This window comes from Macaca mulatta, chromosome 11 (assembly GCF_049350105.2).
Source record: "Macaca mulatta isolate MMU2019108-1 chromosome 11, T2T-MMU8v2.0, whole genome shotgun sequence".
In the NCBI taxonomy this organism is placed as follows: domain Eukaryota; kingdom Metazoa; phylum Chordata; class Mammalia; order Primates; family Cercopithecidae; genus Macaca; species Macaca mulatta.
Genome location: NC_133416.1, coordinates 128,535,956 through 128,559,987, shown reverse-complemented (window position 1 = coordinate 128,559,987; position 24,032 = coordinate 128,535,956). Strand labels below are relative to the sequence as shown.

Sequence of the window (24,032 nt, the reverse complement as noted above, 5' to 3'; positions counted from 1 at the left end):
GATTAGCAGGAACTGCATCTGATCTGTTTGATAAGGAAGGCTGTTTCACTGGGCACCCTTTGCCAAGGGAGGACTGGGAGAGAAACTTGGGGTGAGGCTATTCCATGCACTCCTGATTTCACCTGATGTCAAGGCAGCACCTCATATTAGAGCTTGATTTTAGGCCTTACACCGCAGGGTGGGTACCCAGTGGGTCCTGCTGACTGCCCTTCGTCTCCTGATTTGGTGCACTCCTTCCTGTGATCTGAAGCTCAACATGCAGACTCATCCCTGCCAGCCTGGGACAGGAGCCATTCCAAAATTCAAGGCACACCACAGCTTTTCCTCCTTTTCTCTTGCTGCTGATTTTTTTTTCCTTTCTTTTTTTTTTGGTGACTTCCCAAGAGGAAGAGGAGGGGAGAAAAGAAAAACATTCAATGTGGCTGCATATGTGGGGCAAATGTTTCATGGAGTAGCGAAAGACTGAAACAAAAACTATATCCACCACCACTCCCAGCTCATTTTCCACACAGCGATCACAGTGATCTTTTAAACATTAATATGGTGGCTGGGCGCGGTGGCTCACGCCTGTAATCCCAGCACTTTGGGAGACCGAGGCCAGTGGATCACTTAAGGTCAGGCATTCAGGACCAGCCTGGCCAACATGGAGAAACTCCGTCTCTACTAAAAATATAAAAATTAGCCGGGCATGATGGCAGGTGCCTATAATCCTGGCTACTCAGGAGGCTGAGGCAGGAGAATTGATTGAACCCAGGAAGTAGAGGTTGCAGTGAGCTGAGATAGTGCCATTGCACTCCAGCCTGGGAAACAAGAGTGAAACTCCATCTCAAAATAGAATAGAATACAACAGAATAGAATAGAATAAAAAATAAGGCTGGGTATGGTGGCTCATGCTTGTAATCCCAGCACTGTGGGAGGCTGAGGCCAGCAGATCACTCGAGGTCAGGCATTCGAGACCAGCCTGGCCAACATGGTGAAACCCCATCTCTATTAAAAATACAAAAATTAGCTGGGCGTGGTGGCAGGCGCCTGTAATCCCAGACACTCAAGAGGCTGAGGCAGGAGAATCACTTGAACCCAGGAGGCAGAGGTTGCAGTGAGCTAAGGTTGAGCCACTGCACTCCAGCCTGGGCAACAGAGCAAGACTCCATCTCAAAAAAAAAATAATAAAATAAAATAAAATAAAAATAAATAAAAATAAAAATTAAATGTGATCTTAACAGGCTCCTGATTAGAACCCTTACCTGGCTTAAGTCTTAGGATAAAGACAAACTCTACCATGGCCCACAGGCTGCTAGCCCCTGCCTGCTTGTCCAACTGTGACTCATGCTTTACTTCCCTGTACTGTTTATGGCACAGTCATATAGGTCTCCTTTAAGTTCTAAAAACCTGCTCTGCTTTTCCTGCCTCAGGACCTTTGCACATACTGTTCTCTCTGCTAGAATGCTCTTTCCTCCCCCACTCACTAGTTAAGTAGTACTCATCCTTCAGATTTTAGCTAAAACATTCCTTCCTCAGGTAGGCTGATCTTCCCAAATAGGCCAAATTCCCCTACTATAAGCTCTCATGCCATCATTTGCCTCTTCACCATGATACTCAGCACAAGTTGCAAGATTCCATTTGCTTGAATTATTTGATTAATTTCCATCTCCTCATATCTCCATGAGACTGGCAACCTTATTTATCCTTAGTCTCTAGAGAGTGCCTCATTGAATAGTTGTTGAATGATTGCGTCCATGAATGAGTTAACTATGATTTGGGGACCTTCTGAAAAGAAAGGAAAGATTTAAATAAACAAATTATACTTTTTTTTTTTTAATTATCAAAACAATCACATTAAGGACACTTACATTGCCAGGCTAAAATCAGGAAGGGTTTAAAAAGTTATTCCCCTTTAGAAAGAGAAATGCAAGTCTATTACCAATACTATGTGAAATCAGCCAAGAGAAAGCAGATCCCTTCTCTTCTGACGCAGAGAGGAAGCCATGAATACTGGCAATTACCATAACAGAAGACTGTCTTTAAGTATAAGAAAACAGATCCTACAAAAACTCTCATCACCTTTGGTGATGCCATTATTTTCTACAGTAAACTAAAAATAAGAATACAAATATGACGCCTGTTATTATAGGACGTGTCTGACATATTACACACAGTTGAAGTGACACATCACTGTCTTACCCAGAGCATCAGTGGGGAAGGTGATGGAAAACAGTAGATGGATCCAGTGATTATTTGTAATTTCACATTCTGACTCCGTCTGCGGCCTCATTAAGGTGATAGAAACATACTAGGAATAAGGCACCAAAGACAAAGGTACAAAGGCCCAGAGGCCATCAGAACGGAAAGATGTAACAGTAACATAGAATTCGTGGAGTAAAGAAATGTCAGCTCCAAAGAAATATTATGCATATTATATACGTATAATTATCCACTTTTTAAAATGTCTTTGAAAAGGTAGTAAAAATCAAAGTTCAATCTGGCATAATTAACTTGGTTCCTGAGTTTAAAGCCAGATAAAACCCTGTATCAAAAAACATTTTTATTCATGCTGTCTTACATGAATATAGTAGAAAGCTGCTGGTTTTTAAAAGGTATCAAAATGGTAACTCTTAGAATATGTGTAAAAAAATTCACAGATCTTTCATCAGTCACAATATTTAATAGTGGTCTCTAAACTATTCGATAAAATGGCAGTTGTTTAGAAACAGATAAATAGCCAACTCTAGTGACCAAACCAGGAAAAGGAAATTCTGAAGCAGGATCCTAAAACCTGTCACGCATTTTCATATTCTCGGCAGTTGATGTGTGGAAATGGTAAAGGTGTGGTTTGAAGTAGCTAGCACCCAGACTGCGTCAGTTCTGATTGGCTGCAAAGTGCAGGGTGTTAATGGCACAAAGGCAGCTTTTTAGTCACTTTCAGTCATGGAATTGTTTTGTTTTGTTTTGTTTTTTGTTTTCGAGACAGAGTCTTGCTCTGTCGTCCAGGCTGGAGTGCAGTGGCACTATCTTGGTTCATTGCAACCTCCACTTTCCAGGTTCAAGAGATTCTCCTGACTCAGCCTCCCAAGTAGCTGGGATTACAGGCGCCCACCACCACGCCCATCTAATTTTTGTATTCTTAGTAGAGACAGGGTTTCACCATGTTGGCCAGGCTGGTCTCGAACTCCTGACTTCAGGTGATCCACCCGCCTCGGCCTCCCAAAGTGCTGGGATTACAGGCTTGAGCCACTGCATCCAGCCTTCAGTCATAGAATTGTGATGAGGATTGGAATGCATTGTGTAGCTCAGCAGTTAGATTTGATAGATTCCAAGGCTGGTCTGGTGAGTTACCTGATTTGGTCCATAGCCCTTCTAGAACTGTCCAGTGGAAACCTAAGTTCCTGAGAGTTCCAGGGTTAGTCTGGGCTCCCTAAGAACATTAGAACCAGGGAAGGTATGGGCTGAGTCTGTGTGCCCATTCGTCAGGTTTGCTCTCTGTTCCAGTTATCTGTTGCTGTGGAACAGACAAGCCCAAAACTTAGTGACTTAAGATAACAATTTGGTTTTCTGGATTTATGGGGCAGTTCTCATTTGGGATGTATCATGTGGTATCAGTCATATGTTAGTAGAATCACCTGAAGGCTTCTTCTCTCTCATGTTTGGTGACTGGGCTTGGATGGCTTGAAAGCTGGGGCTGGTCAGGCACTGTCCACATGGCTGCTTGGGCTTCCTCACAGCAGGGTGGTCTCAGGATAGGCAGACTTTTTTTTTTTTGAGATGGAGTCTCACTCTGTCACCCAACCTGGAGTGCAGTGGCACGATCTCAGCTCAATACAACTCCACCTCCCAGGTTCAAGTGTTTCTCCTGTCTCAGCCTCCTTATAGCTAGGACTACAGGTGCCCGCCACCATGCCCAGATAATTTTTGTATTTTTATTAGAGATATGGTTTCACCATGTTGGCGAGTCTGGTCTCAGACTCCTGACTTTAAGTGATCTGCCTGCCTTGGTCTCCCGAAGTGCTGGGATTACAGATGTGAGCCACCACGTCTGGCCAGGATAGGCAGACTTTTAAATGGAGTCTGGCTTCCCGGATAGCAAGAGTTCCAAGGGACAGGAAGTAGAAGCTGTCAGCTTCTTAAGACCAGGATCTGAAACTGACACAATGTCACTTCCACTTTTGGATAAAACAATCAGAGCCACCCATACTCAAGGGGAGGAGATAAACCCTTAAGTCTTGGGGGACTTGAGTGTCAAAGAATCTGTGGCCACCTTTAATCCTCTACATTCTCCAACCAGGACGAAAAGGGTTTGTTTTTAGTTGGACATTATCCTAGTCTGATCTCATAATGAAATGTTTTGCATTCACGTAGATCTTTACACATTAACAAGACAGTTAATGTGCAATGTCTGTCTCAGTCTGTCCTCACAATATCTCTGAGATAGTAGTTGGGCAACGAGGAGACAGAGGCACAGAGGTGAGAGGCCTAGGGTCACACAACTTCCTAGGGACAGAGTTGAAACTGACATCTCAATCTGTTTGCTCTCAGTCCATGCAGAGGGATTCTGGTTTGTTTAACCAGGTCACTTTGCTGTCAGACACAGAGAGCTATAGAAGATGAAAGCACATTTCCCTTTGGCTAAAACTGTGGCCACAGAGCTTTGCAGGTGAAGTTCAAGTTGCTAGTAAAGGTCATGTTAATATGGCTACTGCAGCCCCTGCTATCGGTGAGGACTCTTTTTTTTTTTTTTTTGAGACAGTTTGCTGTGCCTCCCAGGCTGGAGTGCAGTGGCACAATCTCGGCTCACTACAACCTCCGCCTCCCAGGTTCAAGTGATTCTCGTGCCTCAGCCTCCCGAGTAGCTGGGATTACAGGTGCACACCACCATGTCTGGCTGATTTTTGTATTTTTAGTACAAACGGGATTTCGCCTTGTTAGCCAGGCTGGTCTCCAACTCCCAACCTCGGGTGATCTGCCTGCCTCGGCCTCCCAAAGGGCTGAGATTACAGACGTGAGCCATGGTGCCTGGCTTCAGTAAGGACTCTTGAAGCCACTGTACTGCCCTTCACTCTTGGGAAACTCTTTTCGGATCCTCCAGCGGCAGCAGCTGGGCAGGATGGCAAAGTCAGCCATGTCCTGGGAGCCGAAGCGCCAGGTGGCATAGCACCTGTAGGCACAGTGTCGCAGCCGGCTGTTGGTGGAATCCACATCCAGCGCCAGCAAGGGCTCCTGGTAGAGCAGGAGGAACTGCAGGACGTGTCTGGACAGGACCAGCTTCCTGAACAGCTCTGAGGTGGTGATGCAGGCCCCTGGCTTTTTCCGGCAGCACAGCTCCTCCAGGCACCTGTGGCTCTTGGGGAGTTGGGACGGAAGGCAGCTTCCACACTGGCACCAGACGGGGCTGTCCCTGGATCTAGGAGTCGCCTCCTCTCTAAGCGGCTGCATCTCCCCTGGTTGTCCAGGAATCGGGGGTGGGTCATGGAGGGCCAGGGGCAGCTTGGACAAATCTGTGAAGTCCATTGCAGGTCTCTGAAAAAGCAAGTTTCCAAACCTATTAGCAATGACAAGCCCTCAGGTTCTAGGTTCTTTAATTTTATTAACTTACAAAGTTACACTTAATATTACATGAGTTATAGTAGCCGTCATTTATTAGGTGTAGATATCAGGACCATGCATGTGTTCTGTAAGCATTGCCGCATTCAAGCCTTTGAAGATGCTTGTGAGGTAATGTATCCTTGTCTCTATTTTACAGATTTTTTTTTTTTTTGAAAGAGGGTCTCACTCGCTTAGGCTGGAGCACAGTCTTGTGACCTGTCAGCTCACTCTAACCTCCACCTCCCAGGTTCAGGCAATTTTCATGCCTTAGCCTCTTAAGTAGCTTGGATTACAGGTGTACGCCACCATGTCCAGCTAATTCTTTTGTATTTCTAGTAGAAATGGTATTTCAACATATTGGCCAGGCTGGTTTGGAACTCCTGACCTCAGGTGATTTGCCCGCCTCAGCCTCCCAAAGTGCTGGGATTACAGGCATGAGCCACTGCACCCGGCCTATTTTACAGATTTTGGAAAATGAAATTCAGAAAAGCTAGGCCTCTGTTGAGATGTCACCTCCTGTCCTGACTACCCTATCTAGCAGCTTTTCTCCCACGTGATTCCCTTATCACACTGTGGTGTTCCACATTCTTCCCAGGACTTAGCACTATCGGAAATTTTTTTTTTTTTTTTTTGAGACAGAGTCTTGCTCTGTTTCCCAGGCTGGAGTGCAGTGGCATGATCTTGGCTCAGTGCAACCTCCACCTCCCGGGTTCAAGTGATTCTTCTGCCTCAGCCTCCTGAGTAGCTGGGACTACAGGCGTGCACCACCACACCCAGCTAATTTTTATATTTTTAGTAGAGACAGTTTCACCATATTGGCCAGGCTGGTGTTGAGCTCCTGACCTCGAGTGATCCACCCACCTCAGCCTCCCAAAGTGCTGGGATTACAAGCATGAGCCACCACACCCAGCCGTAACTTGGTTTTTAACAAAAATGTTTAAAAAGTAAAAATAAAAATAAAAAATGTTAAAAATAGAAAACAGTATATAGAATAAAGATATAGAGAAAGAATTGTTATTATTATTATTATTTTGAGATGGAGTCTTGCTCTGTCACCCAGGCTGGAGTGCAGTGGCACGATCTTGGCTCACTGCAAGCTCTGCCTCCCAGGTTCATGCCATTTTCCTACCTCAGCCTCCCAAGTAGCTAGGACAACAGGTGCCTACCACCACGCCTGGCTATTTTTTTGTATTTTTAGTAGAGACAGGGTTTCACCATGTTGGCCAGGATGGTCTTGATCTCCTGACCTTGTGATCCACCCACCTCGACCTCCCAAAGTGCTGGGATTGTAAGCGTGAGCTACCACACCTGCTGAGAAAGAAAATATTTTTATACCACTGTACAAAGTTTAAAAAATTTAAAAATTTATAAAGTAAAAAAGTCACAGTAAGCTAAGATTGATTTATTGAAGAAAGATAAATATTTTGAAATAAATTTAGTGTAGCCTAAGCATACAGTGTTTATGAAGTCTACTGTGGTGCACAGTAACAACCTAGGCTTTCACATTCACTCACCACTCACTCACTGACCGACTCACCCAGAGCAACTTTCAGTCCTGCAAGCTCCATTCATGGTAAGTGCCCTATGCAGATGTACCATTTTTTAGCTTTATATATCATATTTTCACTGTACCTTTTCTATATTTAGATATACAAATCTTACCATTCTGTTACAGTTGCTTACAGTATTCAGTATAGTAACATGCTGTACAGGTTTGCAGCCTGGGAGCAGTAGACTACACCATGTTACCTAAGTGTATATTAGGCTATTCCATTTAGGTTTGTGTAAATAGAGTCTATGATATTCAGACAACCACAGAATCAGCTACTGATGCATTTTTCAGAACATATCCCCATCATTAAGTGACACATGACTGTAGTTCACTTCATACACAAATCCAATAAGAACATTAGAATGGAAACACTTTGGTCAGTCTTTCTCAAGAAGAGATGTAAAAATCCTAAATATTAGTGAATGGAATTCAGCAATAAATACAAAGAATAGTACAACACATTCAAATTGAGTTTACTTCAGGAATGCAAGGTTGGCTTAATATTTGAAAATCAATCAGTACAATTCACCACCTAACAGAAAAAAAGAAGAAAACTCATTGGTATTTCAAAAGGAGCAGAAAAACTTTTTTTTTTTTTTTTTTTGAGATGGAGTCTTGTTCTGTTGCCCAGGCTAGAGTGCAGTGGCATGATCTCAGCTAACTGCAGCCTCCACCTCCCAGGTTCAATCAGTTCTCCCAACTCAGTCCTGAGTAGCTGGGATTACAGGTGTGCACCACCATGCCCGGCTAATTTTTGTACTTTTAAAAGAGACAAGGTTTCGCCATGTTGGCCAGGCTGTTCTCGAGCTTATGACCTCAGGTGATCCGCCCACCTTGGCCTCTCAAAGTGTTGGGATTGCAGGCATGAGCTACTGTACCCGGCCAGAAAACAAATAAGACATTATTTCAGAAATCAATATCCATTAATGGTAAAAGTGCTTAGCAAACTAGAAACAGAAGGGAATTTTCTGACCTAATAGCACATTCTTAAAAACATACTGCAGGCTGGATGCAGTGGCTCACTCCTGTAATCCCAGCACTTTGGGAGGCTGAGGTGGGCGGATCACCTGTGGTCAGGAGTTGGAGACCAGCCTGGCCAACATGGCAAAACTCTGTCTCTACTAAAAACACAAAAATTAGCCAGGCATGGTAGTGCACACCTGTAATGTCAGCTACTTGGGAGGCAGAGGCAGCAGGATTGCTTGAACCCAGGAGGCAGAGGTCGTGGTGAGCCAAGATCACACTACTGCACTCTAGCCTGGGCGTCAGAGTGAGACTGCATCTCAAAACAAACAAACGAACAAACAAAAACTTACTGCAAATAGTATAATGAATAGTGGAGTATAAAAGCCTTTCTCCCTAAGATAGGGAATGAAGCAGAGATGGCTGCTATTACCATTTCTGTTCAGTATTGTACTGGAGGTCCTGGTCAATGTCATAAAACATTAGATGGCAGGAAGAGGCAAGGAAAGATTCCTCCCTAGAGCCTTCAGATAGAGAGGGGCCCTACCAACACCTTAATTTCAGACTTCTAGGCTCTAGAACTGTGACAGAATATGTTTCTGTTGTTGTTGTTGTTGTTTTTGAGATGGAGTTTTGCTCTTGTTGCCTAGGCTGGAGTGCAATGGTGCGATCTCAGCTCACCACAACATCTGCCTCCCAGGTTCAAGCAATTTTCCTGCCTCAGCCTCCCGAGCAGCTGGGATTACAGGCATGTGCTACCATGCCTGGCTAATTTTGGTATTTTTAGTAGAGATGGGGTTTCTCCATGTTGGTCAGGCTGGTCTCAAACTCCCGACCTCAGGTGATCTGCCCACCTCGGCCTCCCAAAGTGCTGGGATTACAGGCGTGAGCCACCAGCCATTTCTGTTCTTTAAGCCGCTTAGTGTATGGTAATTCAGCCCTAGGAAATTGAAGATGCCCAGCAGCCAGAACTGTTGGGGAGAGTGCGAATAAGAACAACCATTTTGTAGCACTGTTTGTTAGTATCTCCTAAAACTGAATATATGTCTGCCTTATGACTCAGCAATTCCACTCTTAGGTAACTGCCCAGTAGAGTACCGTATGTTGAGCATAGCAGCATTATTGGCATTAGCCCCAAACTGGACACTACCCAAATGTCCATCAACAGTAGGATGGCTGAGTAAGTTGGATGCTTATAAAACGGAATTATACAATGGGAATGAACTATATACAGCGTCATGAATGACTCTCGCAAAAATAATGTTAAGTAAAGGAAGCCAGACACTCAACCGAGTATGTACCACTTACACACTACATGATTCAACTTTTAGAAAATTCTAGCAGAAAGTAAAATTAATCTTTGGATACAGGATAATGACTACTTTTTTTGTTGTTGTTGTTTGTTTTTTGAGACGGAGTCTCGCTCTGTCGCCCAGGCTGGAGTGCAGTGGCGCGATCTCGGCTCACTGCAAGCTCCACCTCCTGGGTTTACGCCATTCTCCTGCCTCAGCCTCCTGAGTAGCTGGGACTACAGGCGCCCGCCACTGCGCCCAGCTAATTTTTTGTATTTTTAGTAGAGACGGGGTTTCACCGTGGTCTCGATCTCCTGACCTTGTGATCCGCCCGCCTCGGCCTCCCAAAGTGCTGGGATTACAGGCCTGAGCCACCGCGCCCGGCCGATAATGACTACTTTTAAGAGAGGGCAGTTGGGTGGACTTGGTAGAGCCGAGGCAGGAGGATTGCTTGAGACCATCCTGGGCAACGTAGTGACACCTCATTTGTAATTTAAAAATATACATTTTTTTCTCTTTTTTTTTTGAGATGGAGTCTTGCTCTGTCACCCAGGCTGGAGTGCAGTGGCACAATCTCGGCTCACTGCAACCTCCACCTCCTGGGTTCAAGCGATTCTCCTGCCTCAGCCTCCTGAGTAGCTGAGATTACATGTATGCCACCACACCACCTGGCTGATTTTTGTATTTTTAGTAGAGACAGGGTTTCACCATGTTGGCCAGGTTGGTCTTGAACTCCTGACCTCAAGTGATCCACCTGCCTTGGCCTCCCAAAGTGCTGGGATTGCAGGTGTGAGCCACCATGCCCAGCCAAATTTTAAAAATTAAAAAAAACAGAAAGGGTAGTGATTGGAGCAGGGCATAAAAGGGACTCCTGCTAGTAATTTTCAGTTGTTTAATCTGAGTGCTGGTTACATGAGTATGTTTACTTTGTTCAAATCCATCAGTTTTGATTTGTACAAGTTTCTAGATGGGTTTATATTTAATAGTAAATTTTCTTTAAAAAATAAAGGCAAAATGGTTTAACTTACTGGGACTTCTTGGCCCTTGACATCTTGCAGACTTCTCCCTAGTAGCTTCTGGTTCACCATCCTAATGTGGGATTCATCCACAAAGGACACATACTTTAATGTCTAGGAAAAGACGGTTTAAAAGTTTACCCATTTTTGTACAGAATTATCAAGAATTGCCTATCTAAAGGCAATTGTAATTCCTATGTGCCAAATGATAGACTATTGAACAAACTGGCTCAAAACTCTCATTGACCAAGAATAAATGATTTCTGAGTCTAAAGGTAAATCAGAAATGGAACCCCATGCTTTTTTTTTTCTTTTTTTGAGACAGAGTTTGCTCTTGTTGCCCAGGCTGGAGTGCAGTGGCGCGATCTTGGCTCACTGCAACCTCCGCCTCCCAGGTTCAAGTGATTATGCTGCCTCAGCCTCCTGAGTAGCTGGGATTACAGGCATGCACCTCCACGCCCAGTTAATTTTGTATTTTTAGTAGAGATGGGGTTTCTCCATGTTGGGCAGGCTGGTCTTGAACTCCCGACTTCAGGTGATCCCCCCCACTTTGGCCTCCCAAAGTGCTGGAATTACAGGCATGAGCCACAGCGCTGGGCAGAACCCCATGCATCTTAATTTGTAAATTCAACATAGCCACAGCTTACTGCTTAATGTTTTTACATTGGATCCCCCAATTGCTGCGTACAATTTCTTTGTGGTATTATCTCAATTTCAGTAACTCTAGATTCAGTATCTCCAGAAAGTTGTACTATTGCAACTTAAATTATTTATATGTTTGTTAAATTTCATCTCATCTTGGGCCATTAAGTAGTGATTAGTTTTAGCTATAAAGATGAACTTTTATTTCAAATTGTGAATGCATATACAATGGACAGTGAATTGTGCATTCAGCTGCTGGAACAAGACAATCATGTTGCTGGCTCTTGTTGCCCAGGCTGGAGTGCAATGGCGCGATCCTGACTCACTGCAACCTCCACCTCCTGGGTTCAAGTGATTCTCCTGCCTCAGCCTCTGGAGAAGCTGGGATTACAGGCATGTGCCACCACACCCCACTACTTTTTTGTATTTTTAGTAGAGACGGGGTTTCTCCATGTTGGCCAGGCGGGTTTTGAACTCCTGACCTCAGGTGATCCGCCCACCTTGGCCTCCCAAAGTGCTGGGATTACAGGCCACCGCGTCCAGCGAATCACTTTTGTTTTTAGGTACCAGAGATTTCTTTTTGGGGAAAATCATGGAGTTGAATGCAGAGGACCTGCTTAATAAAGTCCAATGGATTAATCAAATCAAAACAATACAGATGACGCTGAAATCTCTTTGACTACTCCCCCACCTAAGCTCCTTTCCAGAAGCAGCCACTGGTACAATTTTGTGTACATATATACAACCACACATATGTATATGTGTGTGTGTGTACACTTCTGTATATATAGAATATACATGCAGAAAAGATATAGATTAGCTTCTGTGTCTAGTGGTTTTTTAATCCTATATATCATATAATATATATTGCTCTACAGTTTGCTTTTTTTTCTTTTTTTTTTAATTTATTTTTTATTATTATTATACTTTAAGTTCTAGGGTACATGTGCATAATGTGCAGGTTTGTTACATATGTATACTTGTGCCATGTTGCTGTGCTGCACCCATCAACTCGTCAGCACCCATCAACTCGTCATTTACATCAGGTGTAACTCCCAATGCAATCCCTCCCCCCTCCCCCCTCCCCCCTCCCCCCTCCCCATGATAGGCCCCGGCGTGTGATATTCCCCTTCCCGAGTCCAAGTGATTTTTTTTTTCTTTTAACAAATGTCTTGGAGATCTGCTCTTGTCAAGCCCTATAATTTTTTTTTTTTTTTTTTTTTTTTTTTTTTGAGACAGAGTTTCCCTCTGTCACCCAGGCTGGAGTGCAATGGTATAATCTTGGCTCACTGCAACCTCTGCCAACTAGGTTCAAGCAATTCTCCTGCCTCAGCCTCCCAAGCAGCTGAGACTTCAGGCGTGCACCACCATGCCTGGCTAATTTTTGTATTTTTAGTAGAGATGGGGTTTCACCATGTTGGCGAGGCTGGTCTGGAACTCTTGACCTCAAGTGATCTGCCTGCCTCAGCCTCCCAAAATGTTGGGATTACAAGCATGAGCCACTGTGCCCAGCCTTGGGCCAATTATTTAACCTTCCTATAGCTCGATTTCCTCATCCACAGAAAGAGATAATAGTAGCATCTGTCTACATCAGGTTGTTGTGAAGATTCAGTGAGTTAATGTATAAAGCATTTAGAAGTGCTGTGTAAGTGTTTGCCATTATTATTATCTATCTCATTTTTTTTAACTGGTGCCTGGTATTCCTTTCTATGAATTTACCATAGTTTCTTTCACCATTCACCTGTTGGATATTTGGTTAGATGCTATTTCTTCACTGTTAATAATCATATATGATTGATAATTTAATAAACAATCCTGCTTTGTACATCTTGCACTCGTGTATTGCTTGGGTACTCATGTGAGTATTTTTCTAGGGCAGGTATGAAGAACTGAAAATGCCAGGCTGTAAAGTATGTCCCATTTAAACATTAGTCACTGCCAAATTGTTCTCTAAAGTCGTTATTCTTTTCTCTTTTTTTTTGGCTATACCAATTTAATAAATGACAAAACAGACTGGGCTCAGTGGCTTACACTTGTAATCTCAGCACTGTGGCTGGCAGAGTGGGTGGATCATTTGAAGTCAGGAGTTTGAGACCAGCCTGGCCAACATAGCTAAGCACTGTCTCTACTAAAAATATAAAAAGTAGCTGGGTGTGGTGGTGTGTACTTGTGGTCCCAGCTACTTGGGAGGTTGAGGCAGGAGAATCACTTAAACCTGGGAGGCACTCCAGCCTGGGTGATAGAGCAAGACTCCATCTGAAAATAAATAAATAAATAAATGACAAAATTGGCAAGTCCTGGATGTAAAAAATTGCCTTCCCTCTATCTTGCCCCTCCATTTTTTGTTTCTATTCTTCTCTAAGACCCAAGAATTTATCTGAGAGTTGGTTGATCGGGGTAGAGCCCAGAGACGTATCCACTACAGGATGAAGCCTGTGATTTGGGCCTAACTTTCGTTCATTGCTCAGTGATTTCACGGAATCTCTCCGTGTCTTGGTGTCCTGTGAACACAGCGGCCTCACCGGCTTTGGCTCCACAATGGACTCGCACTTCTTCCTGTAGTAGTATTCGTTGACCACACAGGGCTGACAGCACTTGCACCAGGGATAAATATGGGAGCGACAGTAGTTACTGGAGTAAGTGTTGATGAGGAAGTCAATGAACACAGTGGCCTGTGGAAAACGCAGACAAGCGCCACGTTAGTAACTTCCTTCTCCAAACCATTTTCCTAATGCGCGGAAAAGAGAATCTCTTACCAGACCGAAGTAGGAGAGGGTTGAGCCGATGTACACAACCAGCTGGATAATGTCAAATTTTCCTCCCTAAAAACAGAGTGGGAGAGTTTACTCAGGTGAAATTCAGAGCAGCGCTCTTTTGCTTCAGCGTGCAATGCTTGGTTCTATCAGGGAGCGGAGCCTCCTACTGTGACTTGGATAGATGCATTCAAGTGCTGGCCGAGGCAGAGACTACGCAGACTGAAGCTGACTCTCAGGCATCCTGCTTCAGCCATGCAGGGTATGCTTAGACCCATAAAGGTTTACATGAACAAGCACTGGGGCCCACACATTAAGGAGAGACCCACCGAAGGGCTGTCATTTCTTCATACAAGGTGAGGATTTCAGACAAGCTTCTTCTCCAAAAGGTTTGACATTACTTCAGAAGCAGAGGGAAGGAATGTCTGGGTGGCCTCGTGGTTTTTTTTTTTTTTTTTTTTTTTGAGACAGAGTCTTGCACTATTGCCCTGGCTGGAGTGCACTGGCATGATCTCAGCTCACTGCAAGCTCCACCTCCTGGGTTCAAGTGATTCTCCTGCCTCAGCCTCCCAAGTAGCTGGGATGACAGGCACCCACTACCACACCCACCTAATTTTTTGCATTTTTAGTAGAGACAGGGTTTCACCATGTTGGCCAGGCTGGTCTTGAACTCCTGACCTCGTGATCCACCTGCCTCAGCCTTCCAAAGAGCTTGGATTACAGGCGTGAGCCACTGTGCCTGGCCCAGCCTTGTGGTTTTTATTCCCGGTGGTCTTTGCATTCTTTCAGCTATATCTCATTGCTTCTCGTCCTGCTTATCACCATCTTACATAGATAACATGCTCTTGGATATCATGTCGTGGGATATGTTGATTTTTGCATACCTGGCATCTTCTCCTTCTGTCTTCAGAGGGCAACACTCCAATTTTCTTTTCAGTCCATGTAGTGTGTGTGTGTGTGTGTGTGTGTGTGTGGAAGGGGCTGGGGTGTTGGCCTCTCCGCTGGCCCCTGGGCTGAGTTAGGGTTGGTTCAAGACCAACCATTGGGAGTATGGCCTGACCCTGGTCACAGTGATTAGTTCGGCGGTGGGCATGTCGTCCACAGTGGGCCAATCAGAGCCGATGACATTTGTCTGAGACCTTTGCTGAACCTTCTGGCAAAGAGGCATTTTCTTTTCACTGAGGTTGCTAAACCGGTCAGATCGAAGGTGCTGCTTGATACCTTCATAGAGAGATGGCTGGTCTGGGGATGATGCCAAGACCAAGGAGGACGTATATAAGACACAGAGGGTGGCAAGTTCTTGATGATGATGATGTTGTTTTAACACCTGGATCCAACCATGCTTGTAGCTTAAAAATAACCCCTGGAATTTTTTCAGTTATGTGAACCCAAAAAAGCCCATTGAAAACATTTTTTTTTTCCCCTTAAGCCAATTTGAATTGGATTCTGTTACTTACAAATTATTTTACAGGAGATTTCTTTCTCCCTCTTGTTAAGTATCAGAGTATTTTTAAAGCCGAATGTGTGAACTGCTTTCCAGGCCCACTCCTGTACTCGTCAGATGACTCATTCAGGGACAGCACCCCGAGGACATCTTCTTCCTCTTTTATGCCATGTGCGAAATGCCCAGTGCTAGCTAACGGCTGTGACCAAAACCCTTTCCTCCATGGAGGCCCCACAGCAGTAATTAGGACACAGTCATAGGATGCCGGTGCCCGGAGCTGGGAAAGGAGACTTACGGTGCCAAAAACCAGGATGTCAAAACGGATCCCAAAGACTTTTATCAGAGTCCGTTTCTCAACATTGTTTTCCTTGTAGTACTTGGCATATCTGTAGGAAGAAAAGGATCTGTATTTATAAGATCTCTTTGAAGGTGTTGGGCTTTTGGGGTTTTTTTTGAGACAGGGTCTCACTCTGTTGCCCAGGCTGGAGTGCAGCACCGGGATTACCGCTCACTGCAGCCTTGACTTCCTAGGCTCAGGAGATTCTTCCACCTCAGTCTCCCAGGCAGGTGGGACTACAGGCATGCACCACCATGCTCGGCTAATTTTTGTATTTTTTGTAGAGATGGGCTTTTGCCGTGTTGCCCAGGCTGGTCTCGAACTCCTGAGCTCAAGTGATTTGCCTGCCTCAGGTTCCCAAAGTGCTGGGGTTACAGGCATAAGCCACTGCATCTGGCAAAAAATGCTGGTATTTTATGGAAGGAAAAGCCAAAACAGTGGCCCATCTAGTCCTCCTGGTCTGTCCCCTGGCTCTGTGACAGGTGGCAGGGGAAGGAACACAATCCAAAGCGCTGGGTGACTCTCTCTAACCACCTGGAACCAAAAAGCATCCCCCTCCCCGTGTCACCGCCTGTACTTGCATCATCTCAGAGTGACAGAAAATCAGCTTGTCGCTTAAGATTAAAATGCACATCTTGAAACAATACAGGATTAACAACAAGCAGATAAATTAAAAAAAAAATAACTTCAAGCAATATGACTATTCCTTAAGGGGGAAGAAGAGGTTTGGCATCTAGAACAAAGTGGGAGTGGATGGTGGTAAATCTTAGATACTAATTACTGGACTGGGGACAGGCACACCTCAGCAAACTGTGTTTTCTTAGATTCTGTATATGTCTATTTGGCAATCATTAATCACAGGGCCAAACTAAAGGCTGAAGTTGTGTTTTTTGTTTTGTTTGTGTGTTTTGAGGTGGGGTCTTGTTCTGTCACCCAGGTTGGAGAGCACTGGCATGATCAGATGATCAGAGCTCACTGCAGCCTCCACCTCCTGGGCCCAAGTGATACTCCCACTTCAGCCTCCCAAGTGGCTGGGTGGGACTACAAGCGTGCACCACCACACGTGGCTAATTTTTATTGTTAAAATTTTCAACCGGGCAAGGTGGCTTACATCTATAATCCCAGCACTTTGGGAGGCCAAGGCGGGTGGATCACTTGAGGTCAGGAGTTCGAGACCAGCCTGGACATCATGGTGAAACTTCCGTCTCTACTAAAAATACAAAAAACTAGCCGGGCGAGGTGGCGGGCGCCTGTAGTCCCAGCTACTCCGGAGGCTGAGGCAGGAGAATGGCGTGAACCCGGGAGGCGGAGCTTGCAGTGAGCTGAGACCCGGCCACTGCACTCCAGCCTGGGCGACAGAGCGAGACTCTGTCTCAAAAAAAAAAAAAAAAAAAAAAAAACACAAAAATTAGCCAGGCATGGTGGCACATGCCTGTAATCCCAGCTACTCAGGATGCTGAGGCACAAGAATCACTTGAACCCAGGAGACGGAGGTTGCAGTGAGCCAGGATCGTACCACTGCACTTCAGCCTGCGTGACAGAACAAGACTGTTTCAAAAAAAAGAAAGAAAAAAGAAAAAAATATTTTTTCAGAAATGTTTTGTAGAGTCAGAATCTTATTCTTTCAACCAGGCTGGAGTGCAGTGTTGTGCTCATAGCTTGTTGCAGCCTTGAACTCCTGGCTTCAAGCCATCCTTTCATCTTGGCCTCCCAAGGCTGAAGTTGTTTACATCTCCCCTGCAATCCAGCTTTTGTGAGGGTGTGAAAATCATATTACAAACCCTTCAACCAATCCCTCAACCACTTCCTTTTCTAACTCTCCAGTATTTCTCCTTAGGGACAGGTAGGGTGAGGGCCAGACATTTAGAGACCATTCCTGTAACTCAGAACCCACTGGCATTATTCAAAGTAGTTTACCCTAAGCTGTTTCCCCAGTCCTGCCTTGCCCTTCCATTGGGAAACACAATAAAGCTCTGGATCATTCTTTCCCCTTTATTCTGCCTCTTGACTGAATCTGGTACTTCCTCCTGTGGCCCTGTCTAGTGTGGCATGGCCTGGTGTGGCCTGGCATAGTGTGGTGTGGCCCTATCTCTTGGGAATAGTATGAATAAATTCTTCTTGGCCAGGTGCAATGGCTCACATCTGTAATCCCAGCATTTTGGGAGGCCAAGGTAGGCAGATCACCTCAGGTCAGGACTTTGAGACCAGCCTGGCCAACATGGTCTCAGGGTGGTGAAACCCTGTCTGTACTAAAAATACAAAAATTAGCTGGGTGTGGTGGCAGATGTCTGTAATCCCAGCTACTCGGGAAGCTGAGGATCCCGCCACTGCACTCCGGCCTGGGTGACAGAGTGAGACCCCATCTCAAAAAAAAAAAAAAAAAAAAAAAATTATTCTTTCGGTGGCATTGACCTTTCTCTGTCATCACCCAGTGCTAACTTTAAAAATTAAGCCCCAGGCACAACTCATCAGTCACCCGTAATACGCAACCCTCCCCAGTGCTGCAGTCAGGAAAAGTGGTGTGTTTTGTTTTTCAAGAATAATTAAGGAGGCTTAAAATGAATGCTTCATAAAACTTTTAAATCTGCCCCTTCTTCTCACCACATTTTGATGATTGCTTTTAGATAAGGTTACATATAGATATATGTTTTTTCTGAGTTATTAATTCACCATCTAGTTACAAGATGAGGGGAGAGAAGAAAGCAGATGGCAGATGTTCTGCCAAAAAATAGTAAGAAACATCTGAAACTGTTTTTAAAAAACCTCTCAAAACCTGACATTGAAATCGATCAGATGTTCTCAGGCACTTTAGTGCCTCTTTCTGACTAGAGGGAATTAATTTCTTTGCATGTGACTATTTCAAGAGAGCTTTTTCTCCTGATGCTATATTGAGTGATTTATCTTTGTTGTTGTTCTTGTTGTTGTTTGTTTTTGTTTATTGAGACAGGATCTGGCTCTGTCACCCAGGCTGGAGTGCAGTGGCTCGAACACAGCTCACTGCAGCCTCCACCTCTGGGGTTCAAGTCATCCTCCCACCTCAGCCTCCGGGCAGCTGGGACTACAGGTGCAAACCATTACACCCAACTAATTTTAAAAAATTGTTATAGAGATGAGGGTCTCACTGTGTTGCCCAGGCTGGCTTGAACTCCTGAGCTCAAGTGATGCACCCACCTCAGCCTCCCAAAGTGTTAGGATTATAGGTCTGAGCCAATGTGCCCAGCCAGTGATTTGTTTTTTAATACACAAGCAAGCATGCGTCGCCACTGCCTGCCCTGGGCTTGGCATTATCTCCCTATGTGAGTTGGTTTGCCTGGGAAGGTTAACATTGTGTAGTAAGCGTGTGAATTTCTGCTTCCAGTGTCTTGTTATGGTGGCTGTTAAACTGAAGGCAAGAATCACTTAAGGTGACGGCCGTGCGCGGTGGCTCACGCCTGTAATCCCGGCACTTTGGGAGGCCGAGGCAGGTGATCACAAGGTCAGCAGATCGAGACCATCCTGGCTAACATGGTGAAACCCCGTCTCTACTAAAAATACAAAAAATTAGCCAGGCGTGGTGGTAGGCACCTGTAGTCCCAGCTACTGGGGAGCCTGAGGCAGGAGAATGACGTGAACCCGGGAGGCGGAGCTTGCAGTGAGCCAAGATCGCGCCACTACACTCCAGTCTGGGTGACAGAGCAAGACTCTGTCTCAAAAAAAAAAAAAAAAAAATAGGATCACTTGGGGTGAGTGTGTTCAAAGGCAGACTCCTAAGCCCCTCCCCCAAAGAGAGGTTGCAGAAGCTCTGAGATGTTTCTAGGAGTCTGTATTTCCAGTAAAGGTACCAAGTAATTATTCTGATGCAGGTAGTCAGTGGGCAATGCCCTGAGAAACATCGGGCCTTGAAGAAGAATGTTTTTTGCACACTGGAATGGGTTGAGCCCCCTAAATAAGATATGTTCAAGTATCTAATCCCTAGTGGCTGTGATATGACCTTATATAGAAATACAGTGTTTGCAGATAGATACAATTAAGTTAAACATCTCAAGATGAGATTATCCTGGATTTAGGGTAAGCCCGAAATCCAATGACTAGTATCTTTATAAGATAAAGGAGAGATCAAATTGCTTGAGCCCAAGAGGCAGAGGTTGCAGTGAGCCGAAATTATGCCATTGCACTTCAGTCTAGGAGACTGGAGTGAAACCCTGTCTCAAAAAACAAGAAACAAAAAAAAGAGAGAGAGATTAAAGACATAGAGACACAGGGGAGAAGGCCCTGTGAGGATGGAGGCAGAGATTTGAGTGACGCCGCCGTAAAGTTGTGAAAGGCCTGGAGCCACCAGACGCCGGAAGAGGCAAGAAAGGACCCTCCGTAGAGCATCAGAGCAAGTGTGGCCCTGCTGACATCTTGATTCCAAACTTCTGGCTTCCAGAACTAGAAGAGGATTAATTTCTGTTGTTTGAAGCGGCCACATTTGTGGCAATTGGTCATAGCAGCCACAGGAAATCAACACAGACACGTACTCCTGCTGGGCCTGAGCAGCGCGTCGTGCGTTCTATGTGGCCTGATCCACTTCACACAGGTCGTGCATGAGCGGAATCACCTCTTCACTGAGTAAGGACATTTCGCCATGGATCGTTTTGTAAGGGACGAAATTCTGTAATGTGATCAACTTCTTCAGCTTCCTATGTTTTAGAAAGTTATATTTTCTGAAATACCTCCTATAACCTATAATTTCCTTCTCTTGTGTGTCTGCTGGAAAATAACTTGTCCACTTACTCAACAGACCTCAACAATTAATTTGTTAATTTATTTATTTAAGTTTTTTTTTTTTTTGAGACAGAGTCTCGCTCTGTCGCCCAGGCTGGAGTGAAGTGGCATGACCCCGGCTCACTGCAACCTCCACCTTCCAGGTTCAAGCAGTTCTCCCTGCCTGAGCCTCCCAAGTAGCTGTATTATAGGCACCTGTCACCACGTCCAGCTAATTTTTGTATTTTTAGGAGAGACAGGGTTTCGCCATGTTTGCCAGTCTGGTCTCAAACTCCTGACCTCAGGTAATCCTCCAGCTTCGGCCTCCCAAAGTGTTGGGATTACAGGCATAAGCCACCGCTCCCGGCCCTCAACAATTTATTTTTGGCCAAAGGTTTCTTCTGGTGCTCATTCCAGACAAGAAATGCTCTACCACTTTGTTCTAAAAGAATATTAACATCGTAACTGGCTCAGGCCTTCAGAGGGCTCAGATCTCTCCAGGAGCAGATGTTCTTGGGCTCAACTCAGCCACTGGAAGGACATTTGCTGACACCTGATTGTTCACTGCCCCGCATGCTTCTGCTGACAGCTAAAAAAATACCCTGGAACGGCAGTCAGGGGACCACTCATCCTGTCCTCTCTTCTTAATAATGGCCATGGGCCTATTCAGCAGAGTAGCAGGGGATGCTCAAAAAGTTATCTCAACTGGGAGCTGGTTTCAGTGCCCTGGATGAAATTCCATTGACCCAAAGGAAGCAAAAAGCATCAGCCCACCTTTATGTCAAGGGTTTCAAACTCAAATGCCTACAGGGGCCAGGCAGATGACAGAAATGAGGATGCGGGCCAGGTATAAGCACTAAGGAGTGGCAGTGACAGTGATGAACCAGAAAGCCCAGACTCTTTCTAAGTAGGACCACTGATACTCAGCTCCAGCCCGCAGCCACCATGTAAGATATGGACCTTGGGGTGTCAAATAGTTTAATTTTTTTTATCAAATAGTTTAATTTTTCAAGAAAAGCAGGAAGTCCAAGGTTTTACATAGAATGTCTCAAGTTTTATTTTTTATTTATTTATTTATTTTTGAGACAGGGTCTCACTGTGTCACCCAGGCCGGAGTGCAGTGCAGTAGCACAGCCACGGCTCACTGCAGCCTCAACCTCCCAGGTACAAACAATCCTCCTGCCTCAGCCTCCTGAGCAGCTGGGACCAGAGGTGCATGTGCCCACACCTGGCTGATGTTTTAAAAATTATTATTTGTAGAGATGGGGTCTCCCTATGTTGCCCAGGCTAGCCTCAAACTCCTGGGTTTAAGTGATCCTCCCACCTTGGCCTCCCAAAGTGCTGGGATTACAGGCATGAGCCACTGCACCTGGCCTGTCTCAAGTTTTAAAATATCATGCAGGCCAAAAAACAAAACAAAATAGAAACAGAAACAGAAACACATTTAAGGGGCTGCCTGCCAGTTTATGAGGCTGCTTTGAGTAATATATAAGGAATACCTCCATAACACACAGCACATGCAGAACTTTGCATAAGATCTTTTCTACTGAAGACAGTATTTCAAAGCCCATGAGGAGAACTCCCACCCAAGTTACTTTGGATAATAGATCGGTATGAAAGGAATGATACAATAGAATGGACAGAAGTAGTAGGATCCTTAAGGTAAGAATGGGACTCACTGGAACAATAATAGATGACTTTGAAAAAGAACCAAATAAAAATCCTAGAAATGAAAAGTATAGACCAGGTGCAGTGGCTCACACCTGCAATCCTAACACTTTAGGAGGCCGAGGCAGGTGGATTGCTTGAGCTAGGAGTTTGAGACCAGCCTGGGCAATATAATGAGACTCCGTCTCTACAAAAAAATTTTAAAAATTAGCTGGGCATGGTGGCGTGCACCTGTAGTCCTAGCTACTCAGGAGGCTGAGGTGGGAGGATCGCTTGAGCCTGGGAGGCAGAGGTTGCAGTGAGCTATAATCGCACCAAGTCCACTCCAACCTGGGTGACAGAGTGAGACTCTGTCTCAGAAACGAAACAAAACAAAACATTATAACCATAGATATTTTTAAAAATCTGAAAGCATATGATAAAATGTTTACAACGTTTGATTTAATAAGTCTAGAAATTTATCCTAAGGAAGTAACCTGGAATTCAAACAAAAGTTTATGTGCAAAGATGCACACTGTGGTTATCTGTAATAGAAAAACTGGAAGCAACTCAAATAGTCAATCATGGAGGCATGGGTGAGAAAATCATGAGATGGGAGGGAAGGGATGGAGTGTGAGTGTAGGGTCAGAGTGACGAGGGTTAGAATTATGCAGCATGTATTATCAGCTGTGGGTCTTGGGCAAATCTTCTTCCAGAAACAATAATATCTTTCTTCCAGGGTTGTTGGGAGATTTTAGGGATGGTGACAGGGAGTGCTTGGTATATGGAAAACCCTCCTTGGGCCAGGCGCAGTGGCTCATGCCTGTAATCCTAGCACTTTGGGAAGCCAAGGTGGGCAGATGACTTGAGGTCAAGAGTTCGAGACCAGACTGGCCAACATAGTGAAACCCCGCCTCTACTGAATATACAAAAATTAGCTGGGTGTGGTGGCACATGCCTGTGGTCCCAGATACTTGGGAGGCGGGAGGATCGCTTGAACCCAGGAGGCAGAGGTTGCAGTAAGCTGAGATCGTGCTACTGCACTCCAGCCTGGGCAAACAGTGTGACTCCATCTAAAAAAACAAACAACAAAAACAAAAAACAAAAAAAGAAAAGAAAACACTCCCTGAATTGTAGCAGTTGTTATTTTGTTATTTGTTCACCTACAAAATGGAATGTTATGATCATTAATGTGATGGTTACAAAGAATTTTGAGTGACTGGGGTATGAAAAACCCCACAGAATACCACTATACATACATATATATATATATATGTATGCATGCTATGATTTCATAGGAGCTGTATGAAATAATTGGTGCAGATGAGGAAAATTCCCCTGAGGGTTATCATTGATTATTTCAGGGTAGGGGAATTATGGGTGATTTTGATCCCCCTCTATGCTTTTCTGTTTCCCAGTAGTTTGTTTTATAAAGAGTGTGCATCCGCCTGTAATCTCAGCTACTTGGAAGGCTGATGCAGGAGAGTCGCTTGAACCTGGGAGGTGGAAGTTTGCAGTGACCGAGATGGCGCCATTGCACTCCAGCCTGGGTGACAGAGCAAGACTCCATTTCAAAAAAATAACTAAATAAAAAATAAACAGTGTGCATCTCTTTGAGAATTTTAAAAAGTTATGGAAAAAATTCAGTTATCACCTAGTTCTTAAAGAAAGTCTTTTTTCATTCATCTTGTTGCCTTGGAAACCAAAATTAGTCTCACCAATTGCTGGGAATGAGATTTAGCCACTGGGTGAGTTTGACCTGGGGCCTTGGAGTTACCTGAAGTTGTAGCCAGGGTACAAGGACACGTTGGTGGTCTTGTCATCAAGGCGACGGAAACTGTATTTGGGACGGCAGTGATGGAACCAACGGTCTAGGTTGCAGTCCCAGTAGATCTCAATGCCCATTATTCCGCCCTGAAGGATCAACAAGAGACAGTCTCTGTGGCTGCTGGGTGTGAGTTATGCAACCGCCAGACATCTCCCTGCATAGCCATGATTGCTTGAGATTTTTAGAGGAAAAATGCTGATTGAAGAACCATGTGTACAACCCCATCTAACTCGCACATGTGTTATTGTGGCGGCCA

At 44.8% G+C, this 24,032-nt stretch overlaps 1 protein-coding gene and 1 pseudogene across 2 annotated transcripts in view; one reads left to right on the top strand and one right to left on the bottom strand.

Moving 5' to 3' along the window:
- Positions 1-24,032, top strand: part of LOC114671088 (ataxin-3-like) — a 109,469-nt pseudogene that overhangs the window by 20,654 nt on the left and 64,783 nt on the right. The gene's annotated exons all lie outside the window — the stretch shown is intronic.
- Positions 2,643-24,032, bottom strand: part of P2RX7 (purinergic receptor P2X 7) — a 55,905-nt gene continuing 34,515 nt past the window's right edge. Inside the window, exons 8-13 of the mRNA XM_001092531.5 lie at positions 23,726-23,862; positions 15,535-15,625; positions 13,799-13,864; positions 13,565-13,714; positions 10,413-10,514; positions 2,643-5,511 (exon numbers count right to left, since the gene is read on the bottom strand). Coding sequence (XP_001092531.3) covers positions 5,014-5,511; positions 10,413-10,514; positions 13,565-13,714; positions 13,799-13,864; positions 15,535-15,625; positions 23,726-23,862 — 1,044 coding nt within the window. The 3' untranslated portion in view covers positions 2,643-5,013. The remainder of the gene's footprint in view (positions 5,512-10,412; positions 10,515-13,564; positions 13,715-13,798; positions 13,865-15,534; positions 15,626-23,725; positions 23,863-24,032) is intronic.